The 14,434-nt window shown below is 31.1% G+C and overlaps 1 protein-coding gene across 1 annotated transcript; it reads left to right on the forward strand.

The window, feature by feature from the left end:
• Nucleotides 1–2,788: 2,788 nt before the first annotated feature.
• LOC131953140 (two pore channel protein 2) lies at nt 2,789–14,236 on the forward strand. The gene is made up of 27 exons (XM_059316172.1): nt 2,789–2,976; nt 3,145–3,254; nt 3,730–3,779; nt 4,142–4,218; nt 4,520–4,697; nt 6,175–6,291; nt 6,465–6,568; nt 6,760–6,835; nt 6,982–7,050; nt 7,468–7,555; nt 7,664–7,729; nt 7,845–7,909; nt 8,087–8,205; nt 8,311–8,392; nt 8,733–8,822; nt 8,936–9,055; nt 9,473–9,529; nt 9,639–9,767; nt 10,012–10,061; nt 10,176–10,284; nt 10,401–10,472; nt 11,284–11,363; nt 11,507–11,570; nt 11,656–11,738; nt 11,846–11,927; nt 12,086–12,204; nt 12,335–14,236. The coding sequence occupies exons 1-27, from the start codon at nt 2,855–2,857 to the stop codon at nt 12,414–12,416; spliced, it is 2,460 nt and encodes an 819-aa protein (XP_059172155.1). The 5' UTR covers nt 2,789–2,854; the 3' UTR covers nt 12,417–14,236.
• The last annotated feature ends 198 nt before the right edge of the window (nt 14,237–14,434 follow it).

Raw genomic sequence — 14,434 nt, forward strand, 5'->3', positions numbered from 1 at the left:
TGTGGTGGGCACTTCTAACTCAGGTCGACGCTTGTGTAATGGGCATGAGGGAGACGTCAAGACGTCAACCTGACACATTTAATAGGTCAGAGTTTATTTCATGCATCTCTACGGGGGGGGGGGGGGGCATCATGCACGGCCACAACGAAATATAATGTGTAGAAAATAGATATACATAAACTGGTATCCACCCCTCTCTTCCCCCTCCCCCGAAAGTTGCAAGCCTATTTGTCGGGAGCTTGTATGGCGGGCTTCATTTGTCGCTAGCCCTTTTGATGTCGCCTTTTTGACGGGGCTTTTTTTTTTTTTTACGGAGCCGTTTGGTCACATGGTCGTTTTCAGTTTCAGCGTTAAATTTTGACGCCGCAAATAGGCCTATACGACTAGACTAGTTAAGGGATAGGGGAAGCTACTCGATTTACTAATTTAGTAGATTCTAGATCTGTTTTTAAAGTAGCCTTTCTTGGTAAACAAAAGTATTGAAAGTTAAAAACTGTCCTTCGCCTTAGAAATGTTTTGGAATTGCTAGTTATAAGTTAGTAGTTAGTCTAACTAATTAGGCCTAATTAGGGCCTAGGCAACATTTATCTAGACTAGTGGAATAAATGGATGGATGAGATCTAGAGTCAGTTTACTCAGTGTGTTGTGTTGTTATAGTAGTTAAATAAAGAAAGGGTAATCTATCGTTTTAGGTACGTAAAATCGCCCGCGGCTAGTTACATCTAGATCTAGATCTAGAGTCTAGTACTGTACGAAAAAGTTACGTCATTGTCATGGCTTTAATAGATGTATACTGTGATGTATTTGTGTCAAATATTATAGGTAAATGAATAATAAACCTAAATTGTCCTAAATTCTAAATCAATGGCTAAACAGATCAATATTATATATATATATATATTATATATATATAGATAGTTGAATATGTGCCAGAAATTAACTTTAAACAGCAGTGTTTGCGAGCAAGATTTGCTGTAGAATAGTTAACTATAGTACAGTGTCAGTAGGGATGGACAGTAGGTGACACCTTCAGAGAGACTGACTGCTCTGACAGGACAATAGTAGTTTAGTAGTCTTTATCTTTATACTGACCAGTAGTTAGGTATTTAGCACCAGGGGGGATAATTTGTTGGGTCACAAGCTTTAGTCCATTGTCCCATGGGAATAGCTACGGGTTAGAACAGGGTTATAAATACAAGCTGGTTAGTTAGTCCCGCTGTCTCGCACAAGCGCTCCTGATGAATTAATAAACAGCACAAACTAAGAAGGTCTCCTGTCCCGTTGATTATTTTACTGTAGCTGACTCGGGTAGAATTATTAAATACCCCTAGACAACGACGGCCTTATTGGCTAGTGCCAGAGCCAGTGTCAGCAATGTATTCGGCCGGCGACTAGGCAACCGGACGGCAACATCGTAGTCCGGTCTGCAACAAATATTACTTTCAATCAACCCTTTAATATTTAATTGTGTAGTGCTTTACAAAAATGAACATTCTCTCTTTATTATCTTATTAGATAACTTATTCCTTTCCAACTATTATTACTAAACTAAGTCCTTTGTAATAAAATTATAACTTCAGCGCACACCTCACTACCATCTTGATTAAACTAGAAACAGAGACTAAGTAAAAGTAAATAGTTAGAGGTAGGTTATAGGTAGTGTTTGTTCTGGCTGAGGCAATGCCAACATTAATAGACTGACTAAACAACTTCGCAATGCTAAACACTGCCAAATGATCCACTGTAAGTCCTGTGGTGAGGGAGTTGGCTGCATTTATTTAGATGATGAGCTACTAGCGAAGGGCAGGGTCCAAATAATGTGACTAAGAATAATTTTAATTTTTTTTATTACTTACAATAATTTAATTTTACAATACAGTTGGTGGTGTGCATTTTGGCTTTATGTCGTGGGTCTTCCTTTTTTTCTTTCTACATTTTATTATATTGATGCCAATCATAAAGGAGATGGCCTATAATTTACATCCATGATTCCACCTAGTCTGGTTTTATCTCATTACATTTTACTTAGAGACTGGGTTTGCTTCAGGGATCTCTGCAGGGTGGGTGGGGAGGGGGGGGGGGGCCTACCTTGATGGACATCCACCTCCAAATAACATAGAAAAAATATATAATTTTGTGACTACTAAGGCTAATTGCAATGTAATATAATGTTACCAGTAGCATAGAAGAGGAGATAACTGTTAACATCTTTGTAAGGTGATTAGGCTGGATTGGGCCAGAAACAACTACTACACTGTTGTTTTTATTACAGTTTTTTATTTTGTAAGATTAGTTTGGTGTGAGCAAGAAGTAACCCAGTATCATAGCGACATCCAGGTATACCAGTGTAGATTGGCAATAAATCATGTTGGTAATTATTTGTGTAGTAGGTTGGCATAAAGAAAACCCATTGTTAATGGAAGTATGCACTGATTGAAAAAAAATGTTATATACTGTGATATAGCCGAGTCATAGGTCTATGTATTTATATGATCATAGAAGTATCCAAAGATTACCCTAATCTAAACTGTATTATTTATGACCTACATTCCTAAAATCTTTTTATATCAATTAGCCTACCCTTTTACTATTGTGTTGCTTTTATTGATTTGGACATAATAATTATTCACTTATGAAAAATCTGCAGATTTTTAGTAATAACAGTTTTCTATGCTAGACCATGTTCTCATAATTAATTATTTTTACTAACCATTTGATATAGGCTGCTGAATTACTAACTGGTGGATTTTTTTAAAACATTATTTGTTTACAGGAAAAAAAACTGTTTTAAATTTTATTATAGAAATTGTTGACATTGAAGAAAAAATAGCAACATGTTTAATTTGTTAATAAAATGCACAAATATGAAAGTCTGAAAATGGCAGAGAGACAAGCTATGTGGTCAGATTCTGTAGGAGGGGGTGATGTTAATAAAACAACCCATCCATCAACTGATATTGATACATCAAGCATAAGGTATCAGTGATATTTACATGTTAATCTAATTTATTGTGATGCAAGAAAATAAAAATCTTTTGCTTACATTTCAAAAATTAATTTTGAACAGTTTAAATTTTTTATTTTGTTTTATTTTAACCTGTATAAACTATTAAGTGTGAAACTTTTTAAAAAACTGTCTTTAAGTTTCCCAAAAGATGAGTTAAGAGGAGAATCACAAGATGACAACACAAGCAATGCTAGTATGACAGATGTAGACAACAGTATGGAAAGCTCTGATCACTTCATAGGCTTAGGTAATTTTTCTAAAAGCTTCTAATTTAAAATTTTCAAAGTGTTTTCAGAATTATTAGCCACAACGTGTAATTTTAGATGCTTTAATTCGTTTATTGTTTTTAATAGGAAAAATAGTGCTATTGGTAAGGAATTCATTTGATATTTTTTATGTTTTTTTGTTTTAATTTCCACACTTTTTTTAGATTTTGTTTTGCAGAAAGATTTTGATATCTTAAAAAAAAAACTTTTATTCAATTTTAGGAATTATTACTGATTTTAAAAGTATTGCCTTTTTTAATTTTTCTGTACTAAAGGATTAAAGCCTCACTTGTAACTTAATTCATTGTGCCTAATTGTATTTGAAATAGGTCTAATTATTAAGTAGGCCTACTATTTTAAGTTATTACATTAGTCTTGTGGTTGTTATTTCAATCCTACCTTGTATACAATTTAGCTTTGGCTCTATGATTGTTATATCTATGTTAATTAAAACAGATGATGACACAATCATGCAAGCAGTTGTCTATATTGAAGATGCTTATAAAGTAAGTTTTATTTTTATTTTCTTCATAAAAATTTTTTTGCATTTTTCTACTTTTTTATCCTAAATCTTAAATCAGAGTTCTAGAACTAGCATTGAGCTATCAGCTGAAAAAGATAAAGTAACTCTTCAATCTTTGGGGAAAATAAATTAAAGTTCACCTCATCCATATTTGCTTTCACTAACATCAAAGCTGGCAGGGCTTATTGATGTCCTTCTGGCACATAACTGATAATGGAACAAGAGATTTTTTTTGGTTAGTGATCAGTTCCAGTTCCCACAATAGGTCAGGTACACAACTCATGCATGCCACCACTCCTGCACTGTAAGGAAACAACAATAATTTCTATTAACTTTCTGTTGTAGTACAGAACAATCGACCACAAAGTGGGACCCAAGCATCTCCAGATATACCGCAAGTATCAGTCATGGCCAGTCATTGTGTAAGTCTGTTGTTAAATAATGACTGTTAAGACAAACTATTATTTATACTGTTTATACTGTTAGATAGTTGTTTATTACAACAATTGCTAGTCACAAAACAGGGTTTTAAAATTAAATACCTGAAATTGTTATTCTGTGTGCAGTTTTTTTTCTCAAACTGATCAGCTCACTGTGGAATTATGACTTTCAGCAGCCGACTATCATTTTCAGCTTTTTTTAATTCATAAATTTTTAATGAATATGTATTGTACTTTTATTCATTGTTAATTTATTGGCAAAAAAAATATCATTTTTTTTTAGGTTTCGCTTCATTGTGATATTTCTCTTGCACATGCTGGCTTTTATTGAACATCCATCATCTCTCACATTGACCTCTGACCTGCGAACTAGAGGAACTAGGACATCTGTTCCTTGTTGGGTTACACAGTGCTTAGAATTTATCTGTTTATTTTTGCTACTAGCAGACAACTGTCTCAAGGTACATAACTCACATCACTAAGAAATCTTAAGTTAATATGAAATATAATTTCAGTATTTTAAGAGAGTTTGATTGCTGATTTTTTTTAAAATAACGCTCTATGTATTGAGGTAGTATGTGATTTAATGAAAATGTTCCATTTAGCATAATTAGGAATGGTCTCCAAGCAACTATTGATAATTTGAAGTTCCAAACAGATGTGTTAATAAATGTGCTGTTAAAAGTTAACTTGAATGAAACGCTAGTATTATAAATGTACAAACAATATGGAAATCATTGTAGAGATAAAATGTTAAACAAAATTTCTTACAGCCAATTTCAAATTTTTCCTAATAATTAACCACACATTTAAAATTAGGATCTGTTTTGTGGTAACATGAAGCACTTAGACAACAACAACAATCATATTCAGTTTCAACAAATGTCAGTTAGGGCCTATTTTATATTCATTTTCTGATTTAATGGTCAATTTCCATCCACTTAGTGTAATGTGCTCATTAGCACACAGAATAGTCAAATGCAAATTTTTAAAATTTCCTCATTTTATTTGGTCAAATAGAACATATAGTATGAGGATTAGATATTTGTTTGATTTACATTTTTTTAAAGTATTAATTAAAATAAATTTTAAAATCAAGTTAAAAAAATGAAATATACAGTTTTCTATCTTTGTCTTGTAATAGACATCTTAATCAACTTGTAATAGATATCTTAATCAAATTTTATGCATTTTATGTTTTCATCAACAGTTGACTTAAATTAGACTTGGGTAATTTTGTTTTTACTATATAGCATTTATGGTGCCTAATGTATATATGAGCTCATTAAATAGCTGCATGCTACATAATGACGCACAGGATAGTGAAACCAGGGTAGGGTAGATAACTCAGGAAAACCTTTATCTGTAGACATGGGTCTGTTCCTAATAAACTGCAAATGCTTTCATTGATGGTGAATTAATTTCAAATTAACTCCAATTTTAATTAGCAGTTAATCTTTTGACAAGAGATGAACTCTGCACTGCTCATTAATTAAAGCAGTGTCTACATAGTTGATGTAATAAAAAACAACTAACCAAATTCCATTTTAGAGTAGATGGGTACAAAATAATAAAACTAACTTCATTTTTAAATTTTTATCGTAAGTTTGATTCTAACAAACATCTTGATAAAGATACCCCTAATAAAACTTTTAACAATTGATTTTAAGAAACCTATACCATTTTATTTAATATACTTCTTCATAAAATATTTTTTAAATATAAGAAAGAAACATTCTGTTAAAATTACATGAAGACATGTACACTTGATCCTATATTGTTGAAATTGGTGAAATTTGTATTAAAAATTTACAATATACTACCAAGGAATTCTATCTAGCTATCATGTACACAGTTGATTTATAGAAACATGAATCCAATATCAATAATAATAATAATAACTTAAATTAATATCCTGGCCATATTTTTTTGTTTCAGTTTTATTTAGCTGGCCGGTACTACTTTCTGAGACAGAAATGGAACATGGCTGCCCTGTTTATTGTGTCTATTTCTTTCATCGACTGGACTGTGTCCTTTGGAATGCTGTGCCATGAGGTATTTCAGACTAAAAATCTGTTTTGTTTTGAATAACTTAACAGTTTTGCTAAAGATTCAAATTCCTAAAACTAATTCATGCCAGTTTAAACATGTTTTTTTTTTACGTTCATTACTAAATATTTTATATGTTGCTATAGAATTCTTTTAAAGTTGTTCATATTTTTCCCTAGCCTGTTAGGTTTCGTCGTCTGCTGCGGCCATTTTTTATTTTTCAAAATTCTTCATTGATGAAGAAAATTGTAAGATGTTTGAAAAGGACTCTACCCGAAGTTATGAGTTAAGTTGTTGATCATTTAAATTATTTTTTAGGTAAAGTCAAACTAGAGAGACAAAAAAAAAGGACATAAAAGATTAAAACTCCTGACATGACCCATTGACAGAACCCCCTTTTTCTCTCTCGATGGGATCTTTTGGCCCAAAAACTTCAAACCATTTTGTGTTAATTTAATTATTTTTATCTGTTTACAGTGTGTTGCTACTGTTGGCCTTACATATTATTGTATTTACTATGTTTGCTATGCTGCTGTTTCCTGTATATGAGGTATGCAATCACAAATTAGTTTTGAAAATGTTTTTGTTTTAAACTGATGAGTTAATTTAATCCAGAAATAATGTACTGGTGAAAGCTCAACAACAGAAAACTTTACTTATTTGAAAATACAAAGAAATATATATTATTTACTCTAGATAAAAGAGTATAACATTACCCAACCTTCTACATTCAATGGTTCAGCATCCACAGCATCACCTCCACCTGTAAGTTTCCAAATTTTAAATTGTCACGTTAATGTCAATATTTTTAATTAGCAGAACTATTTACCTAAAAATCTACAGGCTTGGGTCTTTTGATTGTCACAGAATGCAGCCAGATATTATGAGTTCTTGATTTAAATTGGGGAAAGTAAAGGAAGCTAGGTGTATATTCTGAGGTCAGGGAAGTAGATGAACTCTACTTCTTCTGCTCCATGGACCTTCTGGTCTTTAAGAATACTTTTTAATATTTTAAATAATCAGAAGTCATTTATAGAATTATGTCGGCCTATGTTTGTACCTGGCATATTCTCTGCTTAAATTATTTTACATGCATTTTTGTAAGAAACCTGGCATACTTTATTGATTATTTTCCTGTATGTAAAATGGGCAGTTAGTCAGATTATTGTGTTGTATGTGCAGGCTGATGAAGGCACTCGCTACTTTTACTCACTGCTGGAATCTCTTCTCAGCTTGTTAGTGCTTCTGACCACAGCCAATCATCCAGATGGTTTGCATTTTACTTTACTCTGCTAATGTAATACAATTTAAAAGCATAACTGATTTTTCACTATGGTTATGCTTTTAAGGAATAAACCATTTTATTTATTTTTTTCAGTAACACTTCCTGCTTACAGTAGGAATAGACTTGCATCCATTTTTTTCATATTGTACCTTCTAATTGGTAGGTGAATTTTGAACATAAAATGTTTTGTCTTTATTTTGGTCCAGAGGATTTAACCTCCTTATTGTTAAGGTGAATTTTTAAAGTCAATATAATGACTGTTTAATGCTTTCAGGTTTGTATTTTTTAATGAACATGCTGCTTGCAATTATCTACAACCAGTTTCGAGGATATTTCCTGGTGAGTATTTCAATCTTCATTGGTCATGTAGAAGAAGGTTATATTTCAACTCTTAATTTTATTTGCATTGCAATTTTTTTAATTTGATAGAATGCCATTTTTAATTATTTTAATTAGTAGAGCTTTAATAAATGGATTCAAATTAGTGTCTTTTGACCACACTCTGTATAATTTCAGAACTCAATGCAAAGTAGTCTCATTCGGAGGAGACTTGGTGTTCGTGCAGCCTTTGAAGTTTTGAGAAGAAAGCAATTTCCATCATTAGTTGGGTTCAGAGTATCCCAGAATTCTCTTAGGTACAGGAACTGATAGTATTTTTTTGTTTTGATTAGATTATATATGTGACTTGTTACCTATGTTGCAGTAAAATATTTCAATCAATATTTTCATCTGTAATTTAGTATTGGCATTGGCGGCATGGTTATCAAAACATTGGTAGACAAAAGCTTGCTTCCGCAGCATGTAAAAGACTCTATTATAGAAGTAAGTTTCATATTACAAATCAATTGTGTTCCTTTTAAAGACTGACTTCATTCAGAAATCATCTCATGTGAACAAGTTTCCCTCTAGCTTCTGAAGACAAGCCATATTTAATACTTTTCTTTTTAATTGTTGTCTAAAGTCAATCCATCAAAACTAATAGACATAATTTTGTTCTATTACCTATTGGATTGTTGACATAAAAAAAATGTATTCAAATATTTAATTGCTATTTAAATTCATAATACTAATCAGTAAAATTCAGTTAAAAATATTTTTTTTTAAAAAGCAGAAATAATTTTTGTTTTGTTTATTGGAAACTACACTATATTTAAATTTTCAGAAGTTGAAAGACAAAGAAAACCACATTTTTTCCCCATCTCAGTTTCAAAATATATTTTATAGTATGGATGAGAATGTGGTTCATAAACAGGTGAATTTTTTTTTACTGATTGATGTAGAGTAGGCCTACTGATTATATGGATAGCTGTTGATTGAATCAAATTGCCCGGCATTAAAAAATGACATGATAAATTATTTTTTCAGCTTCCTGCAGTACGATGGTTTAATCAGCGGAAGTGGAGGGTGCTCCAACATATTTTCATCCATCGATTTTTCACCTACTTTGGCATGCTCATGGCTTTTATAAATCTCATTATCATTACAGTAAGATTTATAATTATTTTACAATTCAAAAATAAAAAATTCAATGTTTTGCCTGGGATATAGCATTTTTTTAATGGCAGTTTTGGTAGGTGCTGTATATTTTTATTCTATTCTAAAAATAATTATTCAAAGGATGTTTTTTTTTGGGTTGAAATAATTACTAATGGTAAATATATTTTTCTTAATTTTTTCTCTTCCTTATTCTTCATACTATACTATTATGCTAATTGAACATGAATCAATAAATTTTGTTTTCGAGAATTCAAACGTATGGCGAGTTTTAATTTCACATTCTTTGTCCAAACTTCAGACTCAATTTTTTAAAAGATACTTAAAGTTTAAGGTCTTAAAGTCATTCTCAGAATTGTATTTGTGTCATTAGAAAGTTACTCAAACTCTGTTTGCAAATGTTATCAGATTCAACTTGGAGCCAAGTATGACAGCTCATTTAGAGAAAATCATTCCACATTGCGAGTAAGTTGTTGCTTTTTGTATTTTTTCGCTTTTTATTCCATTTTTAATTCTCAACAAATTTATTTCTTTTATCACTATTTCCTTATGTACTTTGTGACAAACTTTTCAGATTGTCAACTTCAGTTTTGTTATGTACTACACACTGGAACAAGCTGTCAAGATCTGGGCCTTTGGTTGGCGCAGATATATTTCAGACAAAGGAAATATTTTTGATGCTGTCATTACTATAGCCCTAGTTGTGAGTTGTTTTTACATTTTTTAAGCTGACCTCTACTTAAAGACTGCCTTGTGTAATATCATGGGTCCTTTTTTATATAATATATATTTAAATTTCTTTTTAAGGATCTGTTAGCTGTCATTTCTATTTTCAAGTTATATTTTTTAACTGAACCTGTTTATCAACATTATTCTGGTTTATAGCACTGCTTTACACTGTATTGTGCCTCTTTAAAACAAATTAACTAATTCATTAAACTCAACAGATTGGAGAAACAGTTTCTGCAATTATGTATGGCATCCCATACTTTCCCAGGTTAGTGCACTCACTATTGATATGATCAAAGGTTCCATTCATTGGTTTTTTTGTTTAATTTAGTTGTATTTCTAGTTTGAATGCTTTTTATTTCCTGCTGTAATATTTTGTCAGCTCAAAGGAGTTGTCAGCAGGGAGTAGCAGTACCACAATGTGGAACATCTTGCGCATGGTAAACATTCTCATCATGGTGCGCATGTTTAAAGTCATCCCTCATGTCAATGTAAGTTGAAAAATTTCATTACTTAATTTACCCATAAAACTTGTAACTTAAATTTAGTTTTGCATTGTATTAGAAAATATATTTGCTGCAGTGATTTTTTTTTTTTATCTTTATAGTCAATGTCACTGGTTGTGACTGTCTTGATAGATATGCTGAGGAACATGATGGCATTTGCTGGAATTTTAATTGTAAGTCTGCGTATTTTATTTGCAATTTAATGTTTTTATTTTATCTGTCTTTTTCATTGGTCTAACAAACATCATGTTATATTTTTTCTGCCAGCAGTTGGTTAACTAATTTTTATTCTTTGTTCTTAATTGTAATATTGGACTTGATTTCCACCAACACAATTAAGTATAACATTCTAACATGTTATGCGCTATGCGCCATATGGCCTGATGACTTCAGCCTGCTTTTCTTTCTGGCTTTGCTGTGTAAATCCAAGAACAAAGCAGCAGTTGTTTGATTTTGGCATTTTCTTTCCTAGATATTTTATTGTCCCCAGCTACCAAGACTCATCTGTGAGTGTTAGTGATTTGGCTAATAATTCACTTGACTCTTTAAAAAATGCACACAACTTCAGACTCCTTTTCATCTTTGGTCTTGCTTGTAACATTGGAGATCTAAAAAACAAGTCTTTATTGTTTTTCCTCCCACCGAATAAAGTATTACGTGACAACATGCCATGTGGCATACAGCTTGTGACTTCAACTGTTTCTTTCCAAAGCCGTATTTCACCTAAGAGCACCTGCAAGGAAGGAGTTGTTTGATTTCAGATTTTTTTATTTCTATCTGGGTTTCTGTCACAAACTAAAGGCCTCATCTGTCCATTAGGGTTCATAGGACCTAACTCACTATTTTCAGGTTAAAAGGCATGCCCTTTAGCATCTAACCACATCATTCTGTTTAAAGAAAGCTAATTGTTTTAATTTCATGTTTCTATTAAACATATGTTTTTAATCTGTTGTATGATTTTGCATTTGTTTTATATTTATTCAGGCCATATTTTACGTCTTTGCTATATTTGGGATGCAGTTGTATGAAGGAGTAATCAAATATGAGCCAGATTTTGTTAACAAGTAAAACTTTTTGTTACCTGTTAATCACCTAATGTTGTAACACTTTAATTTATCTAAGAGCTAATAGAGACAAATTTTAAACACTAAATAACTTGTTTTCTTATATTTATTTTAAGTAAGCTGTTAATCTTAATGTATTTCAGAACTTTTCCATGTGGTACATATGAGCAGTTGAACTATTGGGCCAATAATTTTGACGATTTCTTTGTAAGTTCATTGTTTCTCAGATAACCTCTCTTCAAATAAATATCAGTTTATATCAGCAACTATGTATCTATTTTTATATCGCCAGTCCTCCATTATTATTCTGTGGGATGTAATGGTAGTCAACAATTGGATGATTTTTCTTCAAGTCTTTCGAGACAGAACATCTCCGTGAGTAATTAATTTGTTGTTGGCCTTTAAAAAATAGACTGAATTCTTAAAGTGATACTTTAGTAGAACACAGAATTAAAAGTGCAATTCATAAATACTCTTTACAGTTGGTCCTACCTGTACTTTGTGGCTTGGTGGCTGATATCTGTAATTATAGTCCTTAATCTGTTTACTGCTCTAATTATGGAGGTGTGTACATTTTTTAATTAGTTTTAGAAATAAAAAAGACTTCATAATTTAAAAAAGAAAGCTTTTATCGTTATAAACAATAACTTAAAAATTTAGTTTTTATGCTTATTAAAAATAGGTTTAGATTTTATTGTTTAATTTTTACAAAATGTTTACAGAATTTCATTATGAAATGGGATAGACGTCGACGTGTGATGCAGACAGAAGTTGATGGCCTATATACTTATGAACATTTGACAGTATCTGTACAGCTGAACAGTTTTCACAACATGTTCAAGTATTACAATTTTTCTCAATTTTAAAACCAAAATTCTTTGAACCCTGAATTTCTGTTTAAGAAATCATAATTTTAAGTTTTGTTGTGCTTAGAACTATTTACAATAATTTTTTTTTATTTCCTTTGACAGAGGTTTGCTTGAAGAGCCAAGTGAAAGTGAACTATTGTTGTTGCTAGACAAACATAAGTACCTTGACAGAAGCTCCTTATAAGGTTTCAATATTATAGCAGACATTACAGTTTCATTTCAAGAAAAGCAATGTTTTATCCAAGGAGAATATAGTTTTTCACATTTTAACATACTTAAGAACCAAAGAAAGAATTGTTTTGAAAAAAGGTTAAGCTGGTGCTAATTTGAAAAATAGTAATATGTGTACATATAATTATATATTATAATGTTATAACTATACATTCTTAATGAGATCAAAAATCTGAATTGACAATAGTTATTATTTTTGTAACTGTTTATAAAATATTTACTTCTGTTTTAAATATACTGGGTAATATAAAATGTTACCCCCTGTACTTTTGTGATGTAACAAAATTGACATTGTCTAACATCTTTGTTGATACTCAATATGTTGTATTGTTATTGTTCCAGGTAGGCTACTAGCTAGACAAACTTAATAAAACAAACCATTCAACACAAACCATTTTCAACACACCTTAAACCTCTTTTGCCTGTAAGGTTTCTTTAGCCTTTCTTAGAATTCTCCTTTTTTTGTAACACAGTAAGTGTCGAAATCATTCTGTTGTCTAGTTTAAATTAAAAATTTTAAGAAATTTGTTCCCACAAAAATCCACATTTTCTTTCAGGTTAGTGACCCTTCATGATAAAATGAGTTGCTATGTTTAGCTAGAGCTGAAAATATGAGTCTATCAAATTTTGGGATTTTGACTATTTCTAATTATCTTTTCACTCATGGGCACTCTTTGTGATGGGAGTTTTGAAAAAGTTTAACTTAGTATTTAAATTGTCTTTAGAAAGTTGCAAACTAGGCCTAACATGCCAGAGGGAATAATTTTAATTTTATCAAAAACAAATTGTGAATATAGTTAACTAAACTATCATTGAGTAACTATTTGTCCAACGCAATCAGCATCAAAAGTGTTTAAGGCTTTAGGGCTGAATAAAAATTAAAACCAACCATACTGTAAAATATGGTTATGTGGGTTTTTTTATTTTTACATAGCAACTCAGGTTAAAATAATCCAAGTTGCATACTAATGTCAAACTCCTAGAGATACTCCATTGCTGGTCATTCTATTCACAGACATACATTATTCTAGTTTATTGAATGGTTGTTGTCTTTATTCAAGTTTTGAGAAAATTTAGCTCAGTGTTCTGCTTCTACATTTGGTTGGTTTCTATTTTAAACAACCAGTCTCATTTTTTATTTAACTTCACCTTTACTAATTAGTTTGCTTGTCAGATGTTGACTAATTATCTGGCTGTTTCTAGTATGGTCTTCTCTAGATTGTTTCCGTTTTTAGCTTTATTGATATCTAGCATTTATTTTTCTTTCCATGTACTATTTAAAATGCAATATGTAGGCCTACTTAAACTTTGAATGTAACATACACATATTCATATTTAAAATGTATGTTCCAAAAGAAATAGCAAAGATAAATTTCAAGGTCGTGTAAGTTTATCACACATTTTTAAAATTTGGACAATATCAATGCTTTTATTTACAAACTGGTACATCATTCTTTTATTATTATACAAAAACTAATGATATTATTTAAGGATTTTTGTATATGTAAGCTGCTATTTTGATGATGGAAACTACAATTAAATGCAGTAAACATGAATTACGTATTTTTTAATACCACTTAAACACTAACCTGTGATACATTCTACCCTTCCACCATTTTTGTTAAATAAAGAGTTGAATCAAATTTTAATTGGATAAGTGTATAACTATGTTCCTATAAGTAATAACAAGCATCCCTCATGAAAGCTTTTTACAGCATTGCTTTGGGAAGTGGCAGTCTGTCCTAAAATATTATGGTGGTTAAGACTTTTTTTATATGGGGGGGGGGGGGGGTGATGGCTTGAAGTATGGCTTATTATGTTATAGAATTAAAGCTTATCTGATGTAAATTTGTTCTTGATTATTTTACGTGCACTCATCACTTTTTATTTAAAAGTAGATGTTAATTATTATAGGGTACCTGAACCAATCCGAGGTGGTGTATTTTATTTCATTTAGTTTTATTTAGGATT

This window comes from Physella acuta, unplaced genomic scaffold (assembly GCF_028476545.2).
Source record: "Physella acuta isolate Inbredline_101_S28 unplaced genomic scaffold, ASM2847654v3 ptg000911l, whole genome shotgun sequence".
NCBI classification, from domain to species: Eukaryota; Metazoa; Mollusca; class Gastropoda; family Physidae; genus Physella; species Physella acuta.